Here is a 25,362-nt window from a genome sequence, read left to right as displayed (position 1 = left end):
GCACCCAACTCAGAGATCAATAAAGGAAAAGAGAAGGTAGATGTTGAACACATCAAAGAAGAAATGAATAAGATATGGAAGAAGAAAGATGGGAGCATCACATCAAATGAAGGGATCACTCAAGTGGCCATACTTCATCAAATTAAGAAAAGAGAAGGAATGTGGAACTAATATACAAAGCTTTATCATATGATAGTTCCTAAACAAGCAAGTATTGAAAAGGAAAAGATCAACATGAATAGAGATGTAAAGTTAAAATTTCAAGATTTCATGAGTGTTGCTGAATTGCCCTCAGATGTTGAGTAAAATCCTAGTACATGATGAGTTGATTGCCAATAGTAGAAGCTGAATGATTAGTTCCATCTGAGTTGGTAGTGAAAGCTGAGTAAGGGAACTTCAGTGGATGTCGAGTGTTTGAAAATCAATGGAAGCTGAGTAATGTAGAAATGCTTAAGAAGTTGAGTGGACAACTGTAGATGCACTAAGCATTAAATGCTATGAAAATAGGGTATATTATCAAATTTTGAATCATTTTTCTTCATCACAAATGAAGAGAAAAGATGAAGAAGAGTGCAGAATGACTTCAAGACAGAGAGTCCAACATTTGATTTGATTCCAACAAGTGATTCAACACAGTTTCATCGAATTCAAGGTATTTACACTAGTGCCAAGTTACACAGTTTTAAATTTCTTTGTGTTAAAACCATAGATCGCACAAATGACTTCAAGTTCTAGGAAACCATATGAGAAAGAGCCATTTGAGGATCAACTAGAGTCAAACGAGGTAAAAAAAACTAGATTTCCAGCCAATACTAGAAGTGGCATACAAAAATGACCTAGCCAAAGCCCTATCTGTTATACCCCCTAAGGTAGTCATGGTCCAAGATGTTAGAAGATTTTACAAGTGCAAAATTAGAGCCATAGGAGATATGGAGATGAGGGAAGCCTATGAAAATTTTTGTGAAAACAAAGTTTTGAAAGAAGAATACCAAATTGTTGAGAAGAAGGGTTTGACGTGTGCCCTACAATTTTCCACATTTTTCAAAACTGAATAGATCAGGATAGTGCTCAGCAGGATTCATGATGGAAGTTTATGGTTGGAATATGGTCTAGTGAAAATAAAAAAAAAGGATCATACATAGAGTAAGAGGGTATCCAACCCTAGATCGGCCAAAGACCCTTAGAAGTGATTCTAAGGAAGCAATTGAGAAGGAAATTGGTGCCAAATGGAACAAGAAAGGAATGACAATAGACACTATCCAAGACCCTCTTGTTGACTTTTGCTGTTAGGGTTATTGCACATAAATTTTATCAATCTAGTAGACTTAATTGTGTACCATGCATTGCAGTGGATGTTGGTTACAAATTAGTGAAAAAGGATCATACTTATGATCTTGTAGAACTACAATTGCAACAAATCATTGAAAAATTAGTAGCAATAAAGAGAACCAAGGGAGCATAGTGTAAGTTTGGTGCAATTTTGATTTGTATATTTTTCTATGTATAGGATGAATTTCCATCTTTTGGTAAAGTTTTCTGGAAAGTAACTAGGTCCATAATAGCTCAAATTAATGAATATATAGAACAAATGAGAGCTAATTTTGAAACTCTAATGACTAGCTATTTTGAAGACTTCAAGAAGACCATGATGTAGAGGCTAAGAATGCCAGTTCCATTGGTAGAAAAGCATGTAAATGATGTATGTTTCCTTGTAGATATTGATTACACTTACATACAAGTAGCACTACCAAGGGTTAGATAGTTAAGATCTCTTGGCTATGAGATAAACATAGATGAGGCATCTGCAACCATAACTACATTATTAGCTGAGGAAGTGGATAAAAGTGCACTACATTTTGGTACTTATGATGTGGTGAGGTCAAAGGTGGACACGGAGTTGAAGACTACCTTGACACTAAAGAAGGAGGACAAATTGGTAAAGAAACTTAAATCCAAATTTGGTGAGGGCACAATTGAAGAGGAACAAGATGAAGCTAAAGATGATGAAGAAGAACAATGACAAGAGACACTTACATTGACCCAAGGCATGGGTGAGGATGAAGAAGAAGAAGGTGTCGAGCAAGAAGCACCCAAGGCTGAACCTAAAAAGAGGAAGGCATAGAAATAGCCTATTACATAGCCCAAAGGGAAGAAGAAAGCAACAAAGATGAGCCCAGCCAAGTCAACTATAAGGGCAGACACCAGGGAAACAACAAAAGTGGCAAAGGAATAGGGGAAGAAAAAATCCATAGAGCAAGGAGGGCTTGTAGATAAGAAAATAAGAAAGTATGTTGCACCTCTAGAGTCAGATGAAGAAAAGACAAAATCTGACAATGACCAATTCAGAGTGATAAGACATTCCACCAAATCTAATTTAGAAAATGTTTGTGATAACATTGGAGATACTGCAAATTTAACTGGTTTAAAGACAATTGATTTTAATATATTGTCAAGAGAAGAAAAAAAATAGTGGAAGAGTCTATCTACACTATGATGGACAAGTTCAAGACTACCCCACTTGAACTGGACAATTTTATGCCTAAGGAGCTAAGCTCCATTATAGAAAATAAATTGCATTACTACCTGAATATGGAAAAGGAAATAAGGGAGTCAACATTGGCTCATGTAATGCCTAACTTAACTAAAAGTCAAATAAGTAAGGTTAGTAAGAAACATGGGAGCAAATTTGCACCCAAATACAGAGCCTTCAATATTTTACAGAATAAAATAGAGGATGTTGTAAAGAAATCCACACAAATGTGGAAATTGATTTATGGGTTGACAAAAATAAAAGAAGGCCACTAAGATCCCTTTGAGGGAAGAAATGATGAAGAGGAAGAGGAAAATGAAAATGAAAAGGAGGAAGGAGAGAAATAGAAAGAAGAGGTAATAATGGAGAAGACACTCAAAGGTGATGAGGCAATAGTTGAGGAGCAACAACCATAATAGAGTGTCCAAGACACCCAATTGCCACCACCAAGTCCTCCACATGTAACACCTACATGTACAAAAAATATAACTATAAAGGATTTTCTTAACACCTTAGGTCAAAACATTAATCCACTAACTGCAGAGGATCTCAAAAAGATCCTTCACCAAACAACATTGCAATCACAATTGTGCACAAATCCTATTTTGGTGAGTGCAGAGCAGCTACAAAAGGCTGTAGAAGAAATTACCAAGGAGAAGGTGAACACACAAGAACCACCTTCACAACCTCCCATAGCTATAGATGATCAACCAAAAGAGAAAGCATCACAAGACACAACTGCTAAGATTGATCCCACAATAATAGTAACAACAACTGCCAATGAGTCAGCAAAGGAGAAGACAAGACAACATGATCCTACAACACAAAGCCAAGGTGCACCTCCTCAAATAATTGTCATTGAACAAGCTAGAAGAGAAGATGAAAAGGAAGATGAGAAAACCCCCAAGGAAAGAGAGCAAGAGGCAATACAGACACTAGTAAATTTGCCTACCTTAGGGACTCCTACCAAGCAGCTGAGCACTAGTGCAATACCACTGCAAATCTCAGCACCAAGCTCGAGCTCCACTAAGGTAGCAAGGGTACATAACTATGGAGACCCTACACTTGATGAAGAAATAGTCATACCAAGGTATGAATTTAAGACAAAGAACCTAGCAAAGATAAATAAAGTGCAAGAGGCATTGGAGAGAAAGAAGAAGCAAGAGATAATAAAAAATGAGTATAGACAAAAGTAAGCATTAGTAGAAATCAAAGAAATATTCCTTGATGCATTTAGCTTGCCTATACCTAATGAAACAAAGCCCATCATGGAGAAATTGTCCAACATAGTGGACCAGGTACAAAATGAAGACCTTGATACTAATGCCAAATTATTAGAATGGTCTGAAAATAAATTTCAAATGAAGGTTAATAAGAAGATATCTAGTGAGATAGCATTGTCATAGGTTGAACTGGCTAAAAAGGTTAAGAAAGTTAAAATAGTACTTAAGAACATATTCTCATTGTACTCCAAATTGTGTGACTCATCATATTTCACACAAGAAACTAGCTAGAGAATACTGAGCTTGGAGAGAAATCTTAAGATATCTAGCACATAGCTACATAAAGATCTAGCTCAAAGTGAGAAGGATTTTTCCACAATGCTTCACACTTAGAAGGAGTCAGCTATATTAATAGTAGAAGAGGCCAATGTTAAGGCCAAATTGATACAAATATAGTTTGCTATTACCCCACATCTGGAAGTACTACATAAGGAAGTGGCCTATGCAGAAAATGTTTAAAAGAAAGACCTTAATATTTCTACCTTAGAAGGCCATGTACATCTTGCAGTAGAGGCAACCATCCATCTCAAAGCACTAGAAATAGCATTGAACAACTAGGATGCTTCTCTTAGGATAATAATGGAGGTAAATAAAGTATTTTTGGCTAAATATTCTATTCATGCTTAGGACCCTTTGACATAAGTGTCAAAAAGGGGGAGATATAATAAAGATAGGAGATAATAAGAATGGATGTGTAGATAAAGGGAGATAATAGAGGGAAGATGATAATACATTTTTGATGAAAAAGAATACCCAAAGGGGAGATATTCAAATATTGAGGAAGTAATAAGGAGATATAGCCAAAAGAATAACAAAAATTGCAAGGTGATGTATGAAACGGGGAGTAGGAAATAAAGGGGAAGTACAAACAGAGCAAATACAGACTAGACATAGTTACAAGTTTTTGAGGTGTACAAAATTTTTGAACAAGTTTTTGAAGTTATGTTGAACATGATATGTATTATACTCATTGAGACCAGATTCATAATGTTTAGTTAAGTGTTTTTGCCACTCATGTCAAAGGGGGAGATTGTTGGTCTCAGATTGGTTTTGACAATTGAGTGTCAACACACTTAATCAATTCTCAAGATGATGCTGAGTATAATATAGATGTCAAGCTACAGTGCATGCTGAGCTAGAGATTCAATAGGTGTCGAGTGAACTTCAGGTGCCGAGCAAAGTTCAAGTGCTGAGTGATAAGTGATGCCGAGTCACTATAGGTGCTGAGCAAAGTATAGATGTCGAGAGAAACAAAATTACTATAGGAGCCGAGTGAGATAGAATTCCTATATGTGTCAAGCATCAGTAATCAGTAAGTGCCGAGTAACACAGAATCAATATATGAGTTAGTGTCTTCACAAACTCAGATGTAAACAATTTTTGAGCTGACTCAAGATGAATCTTGAAGGATCTTGAAAATGAGGTCAAATCTTTTGCATTACCTATGTAATCAACATGCAACCAATAAGAAAAATAGAGAAGGCATGCAACCAATAGGAAAAGTGAAAGAATTGAGTGGGAAAAGAAGAATGAATATTGATTGTAGATTCATACCTAAACCTAAGTCTTTGAAGCCTTCAAAAGGAGGAAAAAACCCTATTATTCGTGTGTATGTGAGAGAGTTTATGGGAAAATTCTAGTGAAGTGTAGAGGGGTGTAAAGACTTAGAAAAAGTAGAACAACATTGCAGAATTTAGTTGATTAGAATAGAGTATCAAAATTATGAGGAAAGACATATTAGATCAGGGAAAGATCATAACAGACATAGCAAAAGAAAGATTTGGAATCAACAATTGAAGATTGCAAGTCATTAGGTCAAAACTTTCTAATCCTCTCTAGCCATTGTATTAGGAATGAAAATCCTATGATGATAGGTTGGTCTAATAGCCATGTTGTAAGCCTTTCAACAAGGTGCTAAATCCTTTAACAAGTTAACATTCCAAGTGAGTGTTTATAAATCCTTTAACCAAGTCGCTTTTAATAGGGTGTAAAGTCTTTAACATGACAGGCCTTTTATAGGGCAGACCATTGGAAGTGGTCAAACTTTGTAACCTTAAAAAATTACATATTGTTGTAGTGATACTTTGTGGGTATCATCCCCACCCCAATTTTACCTTCTCATTTTTGGAGGGTTTCTAGGTTACCAAAATCTTGTGTTATCCATTTTCATGCATCTCTTTACTTTCATGTCTATTACATGAATTAGATGCATGTGAATGATTTCAGCTAAAAGGTTTTTGAGGTTTCATTGTTGTTAAGTATACAATCTAAAAAGGCAATGCATAGGAAAGTAAATATATTTTCAGAGGTAAAGAAGTACCTTACTTAGGATTACTAAAAGCATTACTGGAACTAAGATTTGGAAAGAAAAGAGCTTCAAAGACGAAATATCAAAATATAAGATTAGACGATATTTAGTGATATATTCAAGGATTTAAATGGAAAGGTTTGCATTTTGAGGGATATCAATGTACTATATACATCACATAGTGAAAATCGAGTGTAGGGTTTATTTGGAAATGATAATTCCTAATTTTCTTAAGGATTCAAGTGGAAATATTTTCATTTTGGGGGATTTTTTTCTGGGGCTCTTGCTCAGTATGAAATATTATAGAATTTATTTTATTTGTAAATTACTTTCCTATTGAGGAGGTCCCCATAGGACATGAGTTGTTTTAGAAACTGGATTTCAGATGATACTCAACCTGATGTTTTCCTTTCAATGATCCTAGGAAAAATTTACCCCTTGAGAGTTTGCTGAATCTATAAATAAGTCTTCTAATTTTTTACACTCTTGTGCTTAGTATGTGCATGTACTCAACTATTCAATCAGTACTTGCCATGTTGAAGAGCATAGACAAGGAAGAGAGGTCTCAGAAAGATGTATTTCCCTAAAGTATTTCAAACTTCAGATCTAAGAAGTAATATATGATATTATAGCATTATTTTGTAATATGAAAATTACTTTCCATGACATAGTAAAATGGAAGATAGTGGGAAAATTAGTCATGAGGGAGAGTTGCATGTTTGTAAAAACAAGAGCATTACTAGTTGGACCTAACCCAAGCATAGAATGGCGAAGAGGAGAGTGGTTATAGGAAATTAAGGTATTTCTTAACTGAAAGATTTGCATGGAGAAGTTTCCATGTAGTCAATGGTGATTCTAAATTAGCTTTTCACTACCCTATTCAAAGGTCAAGTTTGTTGCATTTAGCCTGGCTAAATTTAAATCTCCTAGTAGAGTTTGAGGCAATGGGTAAGGATTAGAGCAAGCATTAAGCTATTTATTTATCACCTTAATGGGGAAGGTTCATATGCTACAACCATTAGGCCAAAACCATCATCAACGCTTTATTTCAATAAGATCAGTTGTGCAAGATGAAGAAAAATGATCCCTATTTGTGTAAAGAAAAAAATACATGAGTTAATGTGTAATCTTTTTTATCATGAAGTAGAATTCATTTGTAATGAGCTTGATCATGCATTGATCCATTATAATAATTTGAGAAAGTTCACATGCATACATGTTGACAAAAACTTGAGCCTAAGACTAATACATGAACCCTAGGGATGATAATCACATACTAGCACACTCAATTAGAATAAGCTTAGTTGTACAAGATTAGAAAAATGATCCCTCTTTTTGTAAAGATAAATTGCATTAATTTTTTAGTAAATTTTTTGATCATGAAGTGACATTCACAAGGCATGAGCCTGATCATGCACTAGTTCATTCTAATAATTCTAGAAAGCTCGTTGCATACATGTTGAGCTAATAATCCTAGAAAGCTCAAATGCATACATGCTCAACTAAGCTTACATCCAAGACCAATATATGGACCCTAGGGATGATAAGCTTGAGTATAAATCAAATGAAAATACAATATAACCCAGATGACTATACTTATGAGTATGCACATCAATTGAATGGGTTACTGAATTAGCTACCAATGCTCTAAAATAGACCTCAATTCAACCATAAACAATAATGGTGCATCACAATAGACCTCGAATGACCTTAAGAGAACACAATTTAAAAGCACATGAAGTGAATGACCTATTCAATTAGATAACAACACATTAGGATAAACCAAAAATAATCTCTAAACAATAATTGCACATCAAAATAGGCCTAAATTAGCCATCAAAAAATTCAAACTCCTAATTGGCTATCAATAATGAGAGGCCTTGGAAGCACAACTTTCTGTGAATGGCCTATTCAATTAGATAGGAGCACATTAGAATAGACCTAAATTGATCCCTAAATAGTAGTGGAACATCATATTAGACCTAAAATAACCATCAAATAATTTCACACTTCTACTTGGCTAAATGAGGAAATTTGGACTAAATGGATTAACAACGAGGGGTCCCATGATCCATTTTTCTCAAGGATAGTATTGATATAGCTGAATAGGGCCACTTGTATTGCATTGCAAACCATCCTTTCAAAACAATGACCACCACAAACTAATACTAATCTATGTGTTGAGGAGAACATCGAATAGTGGTAATCTAAGAGGGATTACGATGATGAGGACCTCAATTTTGGCTGAATAAAAGATGATAAGATTCATTAATTAAAATAACTTAAATGAAAACTCATCCTTAATATAATTGTGAACAAGCAAAAAATAGAAACAATCATAAAGTAAATTAACCAGAAGCAACTATAATTAAGTTGCATGTCAACATTCACTAGGATAATGTAGTTCCAAATTAAGGAAGACAGTAACCACACTCCAAGTGAATAAGTAAAAGAAATGATTCGTTGAAAGTCACTAAATTTCAAGCAATAAATGAAAATATAAAATCACATAATAACTTATAAAAAATAAAATCTGACAACATGGTACACAATGAAAAATGTAGTAGTCACTGACAAAGTAGTATATGGGTCCCTTCCTCTTCCATGATATGATAACTTGAAAGGTGCTTTGCTAAATCAATTGTACTATGTTTGTATTGGAACAAAACATGTTACAAGTTTAAATCATTTAAATCTCCATTTCCACCTATTATGGCCCCACATTCATAACAAATGATTAGATTTTTAATAGAAATTATAAGATTTTACTCCATTGTTGTTGTTGAGTTGGGTAGATCAATGACACAAGATATCTTTGAGGAACCAAGTACTAACATATCTATCTCTAGGGACTCTTCATGTGCCGAGTTACACAGTGTATATAGACTGACCCTTCATGTGCTGAGTTTTCTTGTTTATGTTGAATGTCAGCATTTGGATGTGATTTCTATTAGTTGACTTGTAGGATTTATTTTGATCGCGATATTTATGTTAAGATATTTTCTTGGAATATGTCTTGACCATTGTTGGGTTGGCCTTCCTATTTTTTATGTTCTAGAATGTTTTGTAAGCGATTTTGGCAAGTATAAATAAGGGTCTTGTTGAGTCTTTTTGGTAGTTCATTTTTCGAGGAGGAAGTAGATGTGAATTTTGAAGAGCTAGGGCTGTGGCTTGAGAACAAGAGGACCACTTGGTGGCCCTGAGGGTACAAGTGTGGATTCTTCTTGGTGTTCTTATCCAACTATGTATCTAGACTAGCTGAGATTGGTTGTAAGTTGGATCTTGATGGATCTTGTAGAACTAATTTTGTAATTTTCTATTTGTATTTGGCCCTAACCTGGAAGGCCTTATAGCCAGACATATTGCATGTAATCAATTATATCTATGAATAAAGAGTTGTGATTTGGTATCAGATCTTACATTATTATTTCTTGTTGTTGTGTTTCTGCTATGTGGTTATATTGCTAGGGGCTAAGACATCTCCTTTGGGGATACTCCTACCTTGCACTACATCAGGTGGTATAAGAGCCTAGTTGTTCCTGAGTGTGTAGAAAAATTTCCAAAGCTGAGGTAGTTTGCACCAGGACTTGGGTTGACAAAGGTTAATCTTGTGGCTGATTGATCTTTTGGTTGGTGGATTTGTTGCTTAGGGTTTGCTAAATTTTGGAAGAAGCCTCCAAAAATATTGGACCCTAGAGCAATTGCTGATCTTAGTGATGTTGTAGAAGAATAGATCTTAGAGAAGATGAGAGCAGAGTTTAGATCTGAGATTGCATTAATTAAGAGTGACATGATTGCTGAAATTATAAGTTCTTTAGATGGTGTACCTAGACATGTGGGTACTGAACATGGTTATGAGAAAGCTGCTAAAGACTTTGAATTTTTTGAATAAAGTGGTGAGGCTAGAACTGATTGTATGGAGAGACCTACAGGAAATAGGGTTGGTCAGTTTGCTCGACCTAGATCTTAGTTGAAGCCGAAGCATAAGATGGAGGTCTCTAATTTCTTGGGTACTTTGAATCCTGAAGACCTGATTGATTAGATTGGTGAATTAGAAGACTACTTTGAGCTTGAGGATATTAAGGATCCACTTAGAATGAGGTTGACACAAAAAAAGTTGAAGGGACATGCTGCTCTTTGGTGGAAGGAACTGCAAAGAGATAGAGAAGAGGAAGGTGAAATGAAGATCACTAGATGGAATTTGATGGTGACTAAGTTCATTCTTGCTGATTATGAACTTGAGTTTTTAAAGATGTTGCAAAATTTGAAAAAAAAGCATATGACTACGAAAGATTATACAAAGGAGTTCTACAAGTTGACTATTTGGTCTAGGCATAGAGAATTGTCAAAAGAGAAGGTAGCATGTTATATTAATGATTTGAGATTTAAAATTCAGGATGAGGTTGGTATGCTGAATATTTCTTTAGTTGAGGATGCTTATTATTATGCTTTGAGAGTAGAGGAGAAGCTAAAGAGGAAGAATCAAGGTAGTTCTCAAGGGAAGGAGAAATAGGATAGTTCAGCACAAGCTAAACTGAAAGTAGAAGGTGAACCAAAACCTATTGAATAGAAAAGAAGGATAGGTGGAGGTGGGTTCAGAGGTAATTGTTTCAAGTGTGGTCAAGAAGGGCATATATCTTTTGAATGTCTAATTAGTAGGATAGCTATTGTTGTAAATGAGGTTGGAGTCTAGGACAGTCAACCTGAGCAAGGTGAAAGTTTGTTGGCTCAATGAGTACTGGTTGGTGAGAGGACATTGGATTCTTTTCAAAGAACTAGTTTGTTCAAGACTTGTTGTAAGTCTAGTGGTAAAGTTTGCAAGGTGATTGTGAATGGTGGTAGTATAGGTAACCTTGTTGCTAAGGAGATGGTTCATAAACTTGGTTTGAAGAGAATGAGACATCCTTATCCTTATAGGATCAGTTGGTTTCAAGGTGAACCTGCTTTGGAAGTGAGGGAGCAATGCATTATTGATTTCCAGATTGGGCAGTATAAGGATCAAGTGTTGTGTGATATTGTGGACATGAATAGTTGTCATGTATTTCTTGGTAGACCTTGGCAATATGATTGCAGGGCTATGCATGATTGTGTCAAGAATGTGTTTACTATTGAGAAAGGTGGCAGGAAGTTTTCCCTGATTCTTTTGCAAAATGAAGAGCTTGGTAGGAGGAACTTGAGTATTGGTAGCCAAGTTGAGTTGGCAGATCTTGAGAAGGTTAGAGATCAATATGGAAAGCAGACCTATAGCAGACCTCAAATGGATGTGAAGAAGTAGAAGAAGAACAAGGGAAAGAGTGTATAAGTTGAAGATTTGGAGGATATGTATGTAAAGAACCAGTTTGGGATTTATGTGTTGAATTCCAAAAGATGTTCTTCCAACTATTAGAACATCATTGTAAACTTGGGGTGTTTGATGCAAGAGCATCCTAGGCATCCTTGTAGTCCTGCACTTTATGTTCATTCTTCCAGTTGCTGCTGAGTGCCAGTTGTTGCTGAGTTCCAGTTATTGCCGAGTGCCAGTTGCTGCCGAGTTCTAGTTACTGCCGAGTGCTAGTTGCTGTCGAGTTCTAGTTTCCAGTTGTTATTGAGTTCCAATTGTTGCCAAGTTACCCAGTGTATACCAAGTGACTCTTCATGTGCCGAGTTACCCAATGTATGTCGAGTGACTCTTCATGTGCCTAGTTACCCAGTGTATACCGAGTGACCTTTCATGTGCCGAGTTTTCCTATTTATGTTGAGTGTCAGCATTTGGATGTGATTTCTATGAGCTGACTTGTGGGATTTATTTCGATCGTGATATTTATATTAAGATCTTTTCTTGGAATATTTCCTGAGTGTTGTTGGGTTGACTTTCCTATTTTGTATGTTCTAGAATGTTCTGTAAGCCGTTTTGGAAAGTATAAATAAAGGTTTTGTTGAGTCTTTTTGGTAGTTCAGTTCTAGTGGAGGAAGTAGATGCAAATTTTAAAGAGCTAGGGTTATGGCTTGAGAACCAAAGGATTGCTTGGTGGACCTGAGGGTACAAGTATGGATTCTTCTTGGTGTTCTTATCCAGCTATCTATCTAGACTAGTTGAGATTGGTTGTAAGTTGGATCTTGTTGGATCTTGCAGAACTGATTTTGTAATTTTTTATTTATATTTGGCCCTAACCTGGAAGGCCTTATAGCTAGGCATATTGCATGTAATCAGTTATATCTATGAATAAAGAGTTGTGATTTGGTATCATATCTTGTATTATTGTTTCTTGTTGTTGTGTTTTCACTGTGTGGTTTTATGCTGAGGGCTATGCCATCTCCTTTGGGGATACTCCTGCCTTGCATTGCATCACATTAAAATAAGTTAAATTTATTGAAAAAACACACAATCTAGAAGATAAATAAAGAATGCATTACTCAGATCAAAAGTTCATTAAATGCATATAAAAGATATAAGAGTAATCAAACAACTAAATACAGAAACCTGGAATCACGTCAATAACCAAAATTTGACCAAAAGTTGTCTAACCCCAAATAATCTAACAAAAAAAGGCAACGACCATTTCTTAGATCAAATCTCATAAGAATAAAAAATCAAAGATAATTTAATTGTTCCAACTATGTTCAAGTATCTAATGACAGAAAGATGAGTTAACAAGGAAAATCTGCTACTGTGTTGAATGGGTGCAAGGTAAGATTGATATCCTGCAAAATGCTATAAACTTCTAAACTGTTCCAATTCCTAGAAACAAAGAGTCCACATTACAAAGAAAATCTACACAAGATAAACTATCAAACACTACAACCACTATAGATAAACTATCAAATTCACTACAAACACTACAAAACTAGGGCATGACAAACCTATTTTCATACGTCTCATAATGTGTTTGATCTCACCATAACCACTCTAAGAAATCAATTTATAATGTTGTAACAACACTAACTAAAATAGTGGTTGCCCAACCTACATTAATCTTGCTGCCTCCATGTTGAAATCATGTGTCGCATTGTTGGAAATAGTAAAAACCCTATCACCACCATGACAATAGTAAAAATCCAAACATCTTGGTGTCTTGTGGTGGTCGGAAGAACGGGTGAGAAGGGAAGCCACACAACTTTGTTCAAAACAACTACATGTCAAATCCTAGGCAATCGAAATCTCGGGTTGAATCATTTATCAAGCTGAATAGGACTCTTCCCGACAAAGGATCCCCAGAGAAGTAGCTGACAATTGAATAGGGCCACTTGTATTGCATTGGAAACCATCCTTTTAAAATAATGACCACCACAAACTAATACTAATCTGTGTTTAGCAGAGCATGGAATAGTTGTAATCTAAGAGGGATAACCATGATGAGGACCTCATTCTAGCTAAGTAAAAGATGATAAATTTTATTAATTAAAATGAATTAAATGAAAACTCATCCTTAATATAATTGTGAATAAGCAAAAAACAAAAAACAATCATAAATTAAATTAACTAGAAGAAACTATAATTAAGTTGCATGTCAACATTCACTAGAATAGTGTAGTTCCAAATTAAGGAAGATAGTCACCATGCTACAAGTGAATAAGTAAAAGAAATGCTTTGCTGAAATCACTAAATTTCAAGCAATAAATTAAAATATAAAACCACACAATAACTTATAAAAAATAAAATCTTACAACATGGCACACAATGAAAAATGTATCAGTCATTGATAGAGCAATATATGGGTCCCTTCCTCTTCCATGATATGATAACTTGAAAGGTGCTTTGCTAAATCAATTGTACTTTGTTTTTATTGCAGCAAAACATGTTACAAGTTTAAATCGTTTAAATCTCTATCTCCAGCTATTATGGCCCCACATTCATATCGAATTATCAAATTTTTAATAGAAATAATAAGATTTTCCTCCATTGATGTTGCTGAGTTGGACAAATCAATGGCACAAGATATCTTCGGGCAATCAAGTACTGACATAACTATCTCCAAGGACTTTTGCTCATAAAATGCACACTAAAGATTGGTTTGTTCAATAATTTTGCTCAACCACTATCCTTGCAAGAAATCATGCAACATCTTCCTCAAAAATAGGCATTTCTTGTAATGAACAAATATCACCAATTGTCATTTATATCTTGACAAAAGGTTCGTATGAACAAAATAATTCAAAAAATGGGTATTTCTTGTAATGAATAGATATCACCAATTGTCATCTCTATCCTTGTAGAAGCTTTATATGAGCAAAATGATTCAGATTCACATTGAACAAATCATGACAGTTATAATTCAATATTATAAAAACTCTCTATTGCATACTATTTAACCACTTCCAATTAATTATTGTAAAAACTCTCTATTCCAACTCACTCAATGCTTTAGGTCGAGATGCAAAGGACCTAATACATATAAAACAAATTCTTTAAAACAAGTAGAAATCCATTAATAGATCCTAAAAAATAGTTCACTGAGAGCAAGCTAAATGCCATTCCATTATCACGATCAATACACCTAACCCTAATCCAAAATCTTTGGCATTCGCATGGCTCATGTTTTCGCAACCTATCTTATATCCGAGATCTATCAAACTAAGAACCCAAAACAATTCGACAAATAAATAAAGAATTCATTCCTCGCATTAAAACAAGTTGAATTTATTGAAAAAACACACAATCTAGCAGATAAATAAAGAACACATTACTTAGATCAAAAGTCTGTTAAACGTGTATAAAAGATACAAGAGTAATCAAACAACTAAATACAAAACCCTGGAATACCGTCAATAACCAAAATTTGACCAAAAGTCGTCTAACCCCAAATAATCTAACAAAAAAGGTAACGACCATTTCTTAGATCAAAGCTCATAAGAATCGAAAATCAAAGATTATTAAATTGTTCCAACTATGTTCAGGTATCTAACAACAGAAAGATGAGTTAACAAGGAAAACATGCTACTGTGTTGAATGGGTGCAAGGTAAGATTGATATCCTGCCAAATACTATAAACTTCTAATCCGTTCCAATTCCTGGAAACAAAGAGTCCACATTACAAAGAAAATCTACACAAGATAAACTATCAAACACTACAACCACTATAGATAAACTATCAAATTCACTACAACCACTACAGAACTAGGGCACGACAAACATGTTTTGATGCGTTTCACAATTTGTTTGATCTCACCGCAACCACTCTTAAGAAACCAATTTATAGTGTAGTAACAACACTAACTAAAACAGTGGTCACCCAGCCTACGTTAATCTTGTTGTCTCTGTGTTGAAAGCATGTGTCGCATGGTTTGAAGCAGTAAAAACCCTATCACCATTGCGACGATAGTAACAATCCAAATATCTCGGTGGCTTGTGGTGGCCGGAAGAATGGACGAGAAGGCAAGCCACACAACTCTATTCGAAACAACTCCATGTTGAACCCCAGCCAATCGAAATCTTGGGTTGAACCATTTGCCAGGCTGAATAGGACACTTCTCGAGAAGGGATCCCCAGAGAAGTAGCCTATCGGCTAATAAAGGTGTGATTGCTAGTATATAAGGTTAAATTTCCCCATGTTTTCTCAATCGTACCCTTCAAGAGATTACTTAAGCATCATAACTTCCTTTGGAGAAGCTCCTACTAGTTGATCTAATGCAATAGCTTTCAATAATTCTTCAGCAAACCCATTATGCATAAAGGTGTGATTGCAAGTATATAAGGTTAAATTTCAACTTTAGAATGAAAAGACGAAAATTACAACTTCATGTGATATGCTCTGCTTCGTGCCCACGTGAAGTTGAATATGGTTCGATTTGAGGCAAAGTAGTTCTAAAAGTATGGGCTCGAAAAAGGAAGCTGAATTTCAAAGATGATGGACGGGCCATTAATGCAACCATGTGAACGCTTGCAGGCCGTCGGTGCCCGACCTGCCACTGTCAACGACTTGTCAGACAAAGCCCAATTTCCTCCCTTCGTCTCATCAAACATTTTCGCCATTGCATTTGCATTTGATTATGGCTTTCAACGGAGACGACGATTTCGACTTCAAGGCACTTCCACCATTTGGGATTATATTGCTTGGCGTCTCCCTCCTCCTCTTCACGCTTCTGCTTCTCATTGTTTGTCTGGCTGCCAAAGAAACCTGCGTTAAACGTCGACGACAACCGTTTTCTCGATCCACCTCGTCGACTGAATTGGTCGTTGATGACAGAGAATCCCGCGTGGAAAAAACAGTCGTCCAAAGTTTCCCCGTGTTTGTTTATCAGTCTGAGAATGAGAAGGAAAAGGGGCTGGAATGTGCAGTTTGTTTGTGTGACTTTGAAGAGGGAGAAAAGGGAAGAATTCTGCCTGCGTGTCGGCACAGATTCCATGTCGACTGCATCGACATGTGGTTCGACTCGCATTTGACCTGCCCGCTCTGTCGAGCTGCTGCCCAGATGGAAAAGCCGAACTTGAGCTGCCCTGTTTGTCGAAGCGGCGCTCAAGCGGACCACACGTCGACAGTCGACCACGTCGTCGTTACGCCGCTCGGCGAGACTTCTGGAACGTTAAGTGGCGTCTGATACAAATGGAAGGCCATAGCTTGTGTGCAGATGATTTGAGGAGGAAAATAGGTTTATTTTCTTTCCTATCAGATGAAGAAGATTGAAAAGATTGTATGATGAAGCAATCTCAATTGTTGTTTACTCTGCCATGTCACTACTTTGACTCTTACTCACAATGCAATTTCAAAATCTTCTTTCGAGGAAAATTGGCGTGTAGGACTTATTAAATAGATTGTTCATTTATAAAAATTAATTACGCTATTTTTTATATTCTTTATGCAATAAGCATTATTATTTATAAAGAAGGTATGAAATTGTGAATTACGTATGCAAATTGAGAATAGAGTAAATGAAATTGTGCTTTTAATAGGGTGAAAGGAATGAAAATGGTGATGAATCTTTTATTGTAATTGATGGGCAATATGTTTATAGATATATAAAGGATTTATATTAATATGAGAATGATGTGGGCGAGAATTCTTATATAGACTATTTGTTTATGGGTCTAGAAATCATGTATTTTTTGTAGGAGACGTCTAATTATACATTGTAAACAAGGAGTACATAATTTATTTTTGTCACCTCTTTTCCGAATGTACAAGTTCTCTACAACTAGGCCAACGCCAAGCAAATATAAAATGAAATATAAGAACTGTAATAAAAAGAAGATGAAATGGAAGTTGTACAGATGGAAATTGGGTAGAACATGTCTATCATATATATATATATATAGTGAAATTGATGTGGGTAAGCAATATTTTTATTGTCTTTCTTAAGAAAATATGAGTTTAGAAATGATACATTGTCCTTTTTGGTAATATCAAGGAAAAGTAATGAAACAAAACAAAAAGTATTTATCAAACTTTTTTTTACTTATAATAAAATGTATGTAATAGAGAAAAGAGAAACCAGAGGCATCTATCATAAAGAGCATTGCTTGCATGTGCTTTGATATGGAAATATAGGGATGGCATCCTTGATGTTAACCATTACTCAATAAATTATGGAAACATATTTTGGAAATGTGTGAGTTATTTATTCAGATCGACTGAATATAAAGTTAAAGGAAATGGTATAAAGGTAGATTATTTTCATTAGCGAAGTTACTAATGATTATGATATGCTATGTTTATGATAAGCGAGCTTTTTTGTGATGTTATGCAAATGTTTTGATGATTAGAGTAGAGTGGAGATATATGGGCATGATCAAATGCAAGGAACAACAAATGGCTAATTAGATATTTGAGATATCGGTATAGTCAATCTTTTGGTATTGCTCTATACTACTTGTAAAGTTGTACATATTGTTGTAGATCCATGAGATCATTTTGTAATACAACTCCTAACATGATTGAGGCCTCTAACAAGGAGATTTAACTATATACATGTAATAGACTCCTAATAGGGCCAAAATATTTTACAAGGTACTGTCATATCCCTGTTTTAGGATAGAATTTTAATAATAGTTAGATAATACAATGTTATTAAATAAATAATGGTAATAAATTTATATTAAAGTTAATATTAAAATATAAAATAAGAAATAATAATTATTTAATCAATATTGTCAATGAAATAATATTTAGTATGATTTTTAAATAATTAGAAAATAATAAAATTACAATGAATAAATAAACAAATAAAATTCAATACAAGAGACAATATTATAGAAAGTATGTTAACTTTCTAAATAGAATTTAATAATAAATAATAATAAACACAAATAAGTAAGTAAAAACATAATATAACATAGAACGATATAAATTAACTAAATCTAATGAAAAACCAAGAGATATTTAATAAATAAACATGAATCCATGAAATTAAGATATAAAAGGGAGGAGAGTTTATTTTAGAGAGGGGGAAAAAGAGGAGGAGAAGATAGGAGTTCAAAAAGCAAAAATGGAAGAAAAAAGTAATACATTGAAAGGATGTGAACTTTCAAAAAGGTCATAATTATGAATAGTTGTGACTCTTTAAAAATGTTGTAATTATAAAGTATTGTGACTTTTCCAAAGTATTTTAATTATGAAGTGTTGTGACTTTTCGAAAGAATCATAACTATGAAGTGTTGTGACTTTTTAAAGGATCTCTATTATGAAAAGTTTTGACTCTTGGGAAAGAAGAAACAAAAAAGTATATTTTATCTTTTCCTTATAAATAGAAAATGAAGAATATAGAGTTAAGATAATCTAGTAGTAATAATTCATTGAAGGGCTAACTAAGGATGGAACTACATGGACCAAGAAAAGAGGAAGGTAAGAAAGGTATGTTTATTAATTATATTTATGTTTCTTCATTTGGAATAATATCTTCCTAAAACTTGTACTATTTTCAATTAAAGAAATGTGCAATAATCAAACTTCAAATTTCTCACATTCAAATAGAAAAAAATCTCCTTATTTTTGTTTACTAAATAAGAATACTTACACCTGTTAGGATTCGACAAATCATATTGACTACATGAGAAGGTCCAAAAACCACATTTTAACATCTCTCTTTTCATCTCTATTGACTTTAAATTTCTCTTCATCTATCCTTCCGTTCTTCTCTTTCTATCTTCACCCAACTATCTTTTTCCAAGTTATGTCAATCTCTATACCTATCCTTTTCTTTATCCATATATCTCCTTCTTACTATTCCTCTCCATCTCCATCTATATACTCCTTTTGATTTGTATGGCATATTTCTATCTTCCAAACCCTTTTTTGTCAATCGTACCCTTCAAGAGATTACTTCTCCATACCTTATAAAAAATAATGTAATTAAATTTTATAAATGAACAATCTATTTAATAAGTCGTACACAACAATTTTCCTCGAAAGAAGATTTTGAAATGGCATTATGAATAATAGCCAAAGTAGTGACATGGCACTGTAAACAATAATTGAGATTACTTCATCATACAATCTTTTCAATCTTCTTCATCTGATAGGTATGTTTATTGATTATATTTATGAATTTATTTATATTAATGAATCATGCTTGTGGATAATTTATGCATATACATATGTGTATGTAAAGATGGAATTCAAAGTGGAGAACACACATGACTTAATGGTTTAAGATCAAGAGAGTCTATTTTTAGGGAAGAGAGTGATCTTAATATGGTTAATAGCTTAAGATCAAGAGAGTCCCTTTGAGAAGAGAGTGATCTTAATATGATTGTAAAGCTGAAGTATTATGTGGATGTTAACATAAGCATATGTGTCAAGGGCCCTGGATAGAGAGTGTCTCTTCTAGGAAGGACCTTAAAGGGAGCACTTCATAGAAGACATAGAAGTAATCAGGGATCTAAGGATCCTCAAGAGGGTTATTGATCTTGATGTGGATATGTCTTTAAGGTTGGGTTAGGATAGAAGGTAGAATAGTGAAATATAATCTATTATTGTATAAATTCTAACATTGGTTTTGCAGGTATTCTTGTCCTAGCTAGTGGGGACATTACAGTTTTAATTAGTGGATAATTTCATCTCCACCAGGGTTTTCCCTTGGTCAGGATTTCCCTAGTTAACAAAGCATAGTGTCATGAGTTTCTTTGTGATATGCTTGTTATTAATATCTAGTTCATTGATATTGACAAGTATACAATTTATTTCTAATATCCATTATTGAGAAAAAGGTGCTGTAATATTGATTCACACCCTCCCCCTCGAATTTCAATGTTCCTTGTTTCTAACACATTCATCTTAATTAATCAATTATAATTACACTTTTCTTAAGTTTACTTATGATAATGCATTTACATATTAATTGTTATGTAAACACATAGGAGTTTGCATTTCATTTTTAGCACATGGTGTAAGAAATTTTCATATTAGGTGGAGTTAGTTATTATCTTAGATTTTTTTAATATATGTTTAAACTATTGTATGTGATTTTTAAAAACATATTAAGTTATTTAAGTTTATTTAAGAAAATTATTACAAAGGCACATTCAAAATTAATTTCCACTTCAAGGGTAAATCAATTTAATAGATATATAAAATAACTCACTAATTTATGCCTCAAAACTAAATAGATATTTGTCAAGAGAGTATTTTCCCTCATTAAATAAATATATTTTTGGAGTGTATTTACTTGAACTCTTCTAAAACAAATTCATAATATTAAAGAGATTGTCAAAATATAATCATTAAATTCATCAACGTAGTATGCCTTATAAAAATATATGTAATATAGGGAAGAGTACTTATAGTTGTTGAAGCAAACTTTGCATATCTCAAAGTTCTTAAGGATGATTTTTTTCTTGTATAGTTTTCATATGCAACTTGAGTGTTTATAGCTATTGTTTGGTTTCTGAGTAGTAAAGACAAACATTATACACACAAGGGTCAAAAAGTGGTTGCTTCAAAGTATTATCCTATTCATATTTATTGTTGTTTTGTTAACCACTCATTTTGACAACCCAAAAATGTACAATTGTCCATTTATGCACAAATGTTCCAATAATTATAATTTTTGGTACCACAAAAGTCATATAATCGATCTAATCATTGACTTTTTTCCAACTATTATGTATACCAATATGAGACTATTGGTCTATAGAATGATTTTTTAATGGGCTTTTAATTGCCAAAGTCTAAAGAAATGTAATAGGAATATGAGAGATAATTAGTCTGATTTCCTTAATAGTCATAAAACCATTATAACATTTATAAAAGTAAAAGATTTCAAGTTGTAATCATTTACATTTTCTCTATACTTTTTAATTTAAAAAATCCATCTTCCTATATAATCTTTTAAAAAATTAAATAAAACAAGCGACTACCAATTTTTTCCTTACAAAAATATGACAAAAATTACATGTACAAGAAATCATATGAAAATAAAATATAACAATTTATCTTCAAGAATAATTGGCCAAATAATAAAGTTTTAAAAATATAATAATTTAAAGAATATAATAATATAAAATATAAAATAATCTAAAGAATGTTATACATTCCACTTTTTCTTTAACACTTTCAAATCTTTGAAAAAGAGGAAGGTGTTTGCATTAGAACCCTTTTTTTTTCTTACACATAGGAAAACACCATCCCACTAATAGTTAAATTTATAAATAATAAACAAATAATCAATAATAAAAAGAAAAGAAAATCATTATGGAAAAAATAAATCTTATCTTTTGAATGTCAATGTCTAATTTTTTTAAATTCATATTCCTTTCACCTCTACCTCTTATATGATTTTTATGGTCATCTAGTTATTTTAATGTCTTTTATTTTAATTTATAAATAATTCAATAAATTATTTTAATTTAAATATTGTATATAGTAATATATTTCTAAATTTATATAAAAATACGAATATTATAAAACTACTATAGATATCTTAAATAAATATATCTAAAGAAATGGTGAGAGATGTCCATTGTAAAACAAGAGATGCAATGCGTCATAGTTCTTGCCAATAGTTACATTAGGATAATATATATAAATAGAAGGAAATAGAAATAAAGAATGAGAGGAGATAGAGTATGAAAATAGAAATAAAGAATGAGAGGAGATAGAGTATGAAAATGGCAATAAAGAATAAAAGGAGAGCGAGTTAAAAGAGATGGAAAGATAACTTTATCTAAAGTAATTTGTAATATACCTAATTGGTGCCACACTTAAGGTATAACATTGTTACACCCAATAAGTGTCACCATAGAAATTTAACAAACTAGTTTTGTCTTAGGAAGATTAATATTAGATGGAATTATTATAATTCAAGAGATTGTCCATTCAACTCTAACTAATAAAGAAGCATGTATGCTAATGAAGCTAGATATATAGAAGGCATATGATATGGTGGATTGGAGATTCCTATGTAGTACCCTTGAAACATATGGTTTCTCAAGACAATGGGTCAATATGATATTTAATTGTATAGCTACACTTAAAATTTCACTTCTCATTAATGGAACTCCGGAATGATTCTTTAATATCTCAAGGGAAATTACACAAGGTAACTCTATTTTTCCTTTCTTATTTATTATAATGGCAGAAGCATTTGGAACAATGATTTAAAAATCTCAAGAAGAAGGAAAAAATTAAAGGAATAATGACTTCTGATAACATCTCAAATATTACTCACCAACAATTTGTTGATGACACCATTTTACCTAGGAAAAGCTCAATCAAAGAAGAACAAAACTTCAAGCAATTAATTCATGAATATATGGAAGCATCTGGGCAAAAAGCAAAAGCTGAAAAATCTAAAATCTTCTTTATTAATACCAATCTGGAAGTAGAAAATGACATTTGTGGGATTATGGGATATAGAAGAGGGATAGTTCCTTGTAAGTATTTAGATATTCATTTAGAAAAGCATGCAAGAAGCACGAAAACATGGGATCATATTCAAGAAAAAATTGACAATCAAATCAAAAACTGGAAAGGGAAATGGCTAACAAAGGCACATAGAACAACAAAAATTAAAGGCATTCTCTCAGCCATTTCCATATTCCAATCATCATGTCTTCATTTTCGTAAAGGTACTAATAAAAAAATAAAAAATAAAACTTAAAACCTTCTTTTGGCAAGGTACAAAAGAAAAGAATAAATTAGCCTTAATTAAATGAGAAAATATGTGTAAACTAGAAAGATTAGGAGGATTAGGAATAAAAAAGTTAAGCTGGAAAAATGAAGCTTTAGGACCAAAGTTAATTTGGCGAATGTTTCAGGACAAAGATAGTAAATGGGCGAAAATTCTTTATCATAATTATTTGAATGCATCAAACCCATTTTCTCTATTTAAAATTATAAATGCTCCGAAAGGGTTGAGTATATGGAATTTCATGCTGACATGTCATGCAATCATAAGTAATAATATAACTTGGCATATTGGAAGAGGGGAAGAAACATTATTTTGGAAAGACTCTTTGGATGGCTTCCTGACCCTCGATAATTATAATTTATCAAGAAACATTAAAAACACATTAACACAAATATAGGGAAATCAAGTTAAAATTCTAGACATATTAAATAGGAGAATGATGAGGAAATATGTGAATGGAATTCCTTAGACAATACTAGTCTAACTCTGGAAGAAAAAGAGGCTTCCTCAAACTTCCTTAGCGAAAGACAAACATGCTAAAAAAATAGTCAGGATAAGTTGATTTGGGGACCCTCAAATGATGGGAAATATAGTGTAAGGAAAGGTTATTATATTATAATTAATTCTCAAATTTGGGAAGAAACAAATATTCCCCTTAATTTGTGTTGGAATCTAGCATGCTTACCAAAAGTCAACATTTTCTTATGAGCAACAATTCATAAAAGAATATTGATAGCAGATAGATTTACAAAATTGGGATTCGATGGTCCATCTAGATGTATCTTATGCAAAGATAGCTCACAAACTACATATCATCTTCTTTTTCAATGTTCTTATACATAGAAATGTTGGGAGTAGCTGATCAAAAAATTAAATTGGAAATCACCATTTCTCAATAATCTTGCGAACCACTTAAAAAGATGGCCTAATGGGGAAAATAATAAAGTTTATGGAAAATTATGGAATATCTTGCCCTCTATTCTACTATGGGAAGTATGGAAGGAAAGGAATAGGAGGATTTTCAAAAATTTAACTTTGGATCTTCCTTCCTTCCTTCCTCAAAAAAGTAGAAGCATGCATAATAGAAGTTATGAATAACAATTTGAGAAGATCAGCCAAAGAAGAAGGGTCCTTCATAAATTGGGATGCTAATATGAGAAAAACTGGATCAATCTCATTAATCCACCATTAATTTACCCAAAGAAAAACATTCAAGAACATAAGGAATGTAAATGGAAATCACCCCCAATAGGAAGGACTAAACTTAATTTTGATGAAGCATCAAGAGGCAATTTGGGGAAGACAGGAAATGTTGTGAAAAGCAACCTGGTAGAACAAGAAGCTCTCAAGGAAGGCTTAAAACTAAGCTTGGAACAAAAGATTAAGAAATTGGTTATTGAAGGAGATTCACAAATTATTATGAATGCATTAAGAAAATGAAATACCCCAAATTGGTGCATTAATTCCAAACTTGAAATAGTTTTGAATCTGGTAGATAACTTTGAGAAAATTAGAATCCAATATATATACATAGAATGCAACAAAGCAGCTAATCTATTACCAAACAAAGGAGTGGATGGTGGGGACTTGGCACTTTATAATCCTCAGTATGAGTACTATGGAGGACTTTAGACTTTGAACTTACTTCTTTCTTTATCACCTACTCAACTTATAAAATAGTAATATAATATAAGGTTGTGATCTCATTCTCTATATCTAGACCACACCAAACTATCCTTCAAATTGAGTCTTTAATAGATATTAATAAGCTTTGTATTATTTTTGGATAAAAACCAAAAAAGAAGAAAACCAACTATAGTAAATTGATCCATAATTGATATCTTTAAAACATTATTCTTTGAACTCTTAATTATATGGGGAGGGCTCTTAGTTTATAATTCTACATGGGTCTTCTTTGTCTTATCTATACTTCTAGTCCATAGGTTGGCATGTCTATATATCTTGGAAAGTACTCTTTTAGGCTTCATAGTTATATCTATGTTAAAATCATTAAACTTAGTATTTCTCCTACAAGGGTAATCATTATTTCCTTTTTGATTTCTAAATGTATTCTCTAGCTAGTACTCTTCTTATTTTATTTTGGCACCCACCTCTTGGTATGATTTCTTTCTTTTACAGAGTATTCTTCTAGTTTCTAGTTAGATGTTATTTATAGCAGTGTAGTGTTGCCTTTTTCTGCA

The 25,362-nt window shown here is 33.1% G+C and overlaps 1 protein-coding gene across 1 annotated transcript; it reads left to right on the top strand.

Annotated features, from left to right (window-relative positions):
- The first annotated feature begins 16,081 nt into the window (after positions 1-16,081).
- On the top strand, positions 16,082-16,787 carry LOC149571371 (RING-H2 finger protein ATL2-like). Its single transcript, XM_089809001.1, has one exon. The coding sequence runs from the start codon at positions 16,088-16,090 to the stop codon at positions 16,634-16,636; it is 549 nt and encodes a 182-aa protein (XP_089665127.1). The 5' UTR covers positions 16,082-16,087; the 3' UTR covers positions 16,637-16,787.
- The last annotated feature ends 8,575 nt before the right edge of the window (positions 16,788-25,362 follow it).

The sequence above is a fragment of the Cupressus sempervirens genome, chromosome 2 (genome assembly GCF_028749045.1).
Source record: "Cupressus sempervirens isolate cs-2001-9-10 chromosome 2, ASM2874904v1, whole genome shotgun sequence".
Taxonomy (NCBI): domain Eukaryota; kingdom Viridiplantae; phylum Streptophyta; class Pinopsida; order Cupressales; family Cupressaceae; genus Cupressus; species Cupressus sempervirens.
The sequence above is the reverse complement of the archived record's forward strand: the minus strand, read 5'-3'. Positions and strand labels throughout refer to the sequence as shown.

What these genes read in the sequence shown, in the direction of transcription:
- LOC149571371 (XM_089809001.1), top strand. Translation starts at nt 16,088, where the DNA reads ATGGCTTTCAACGGAGACGACGATTTCGACTTCAAGGCACTTCCACCA.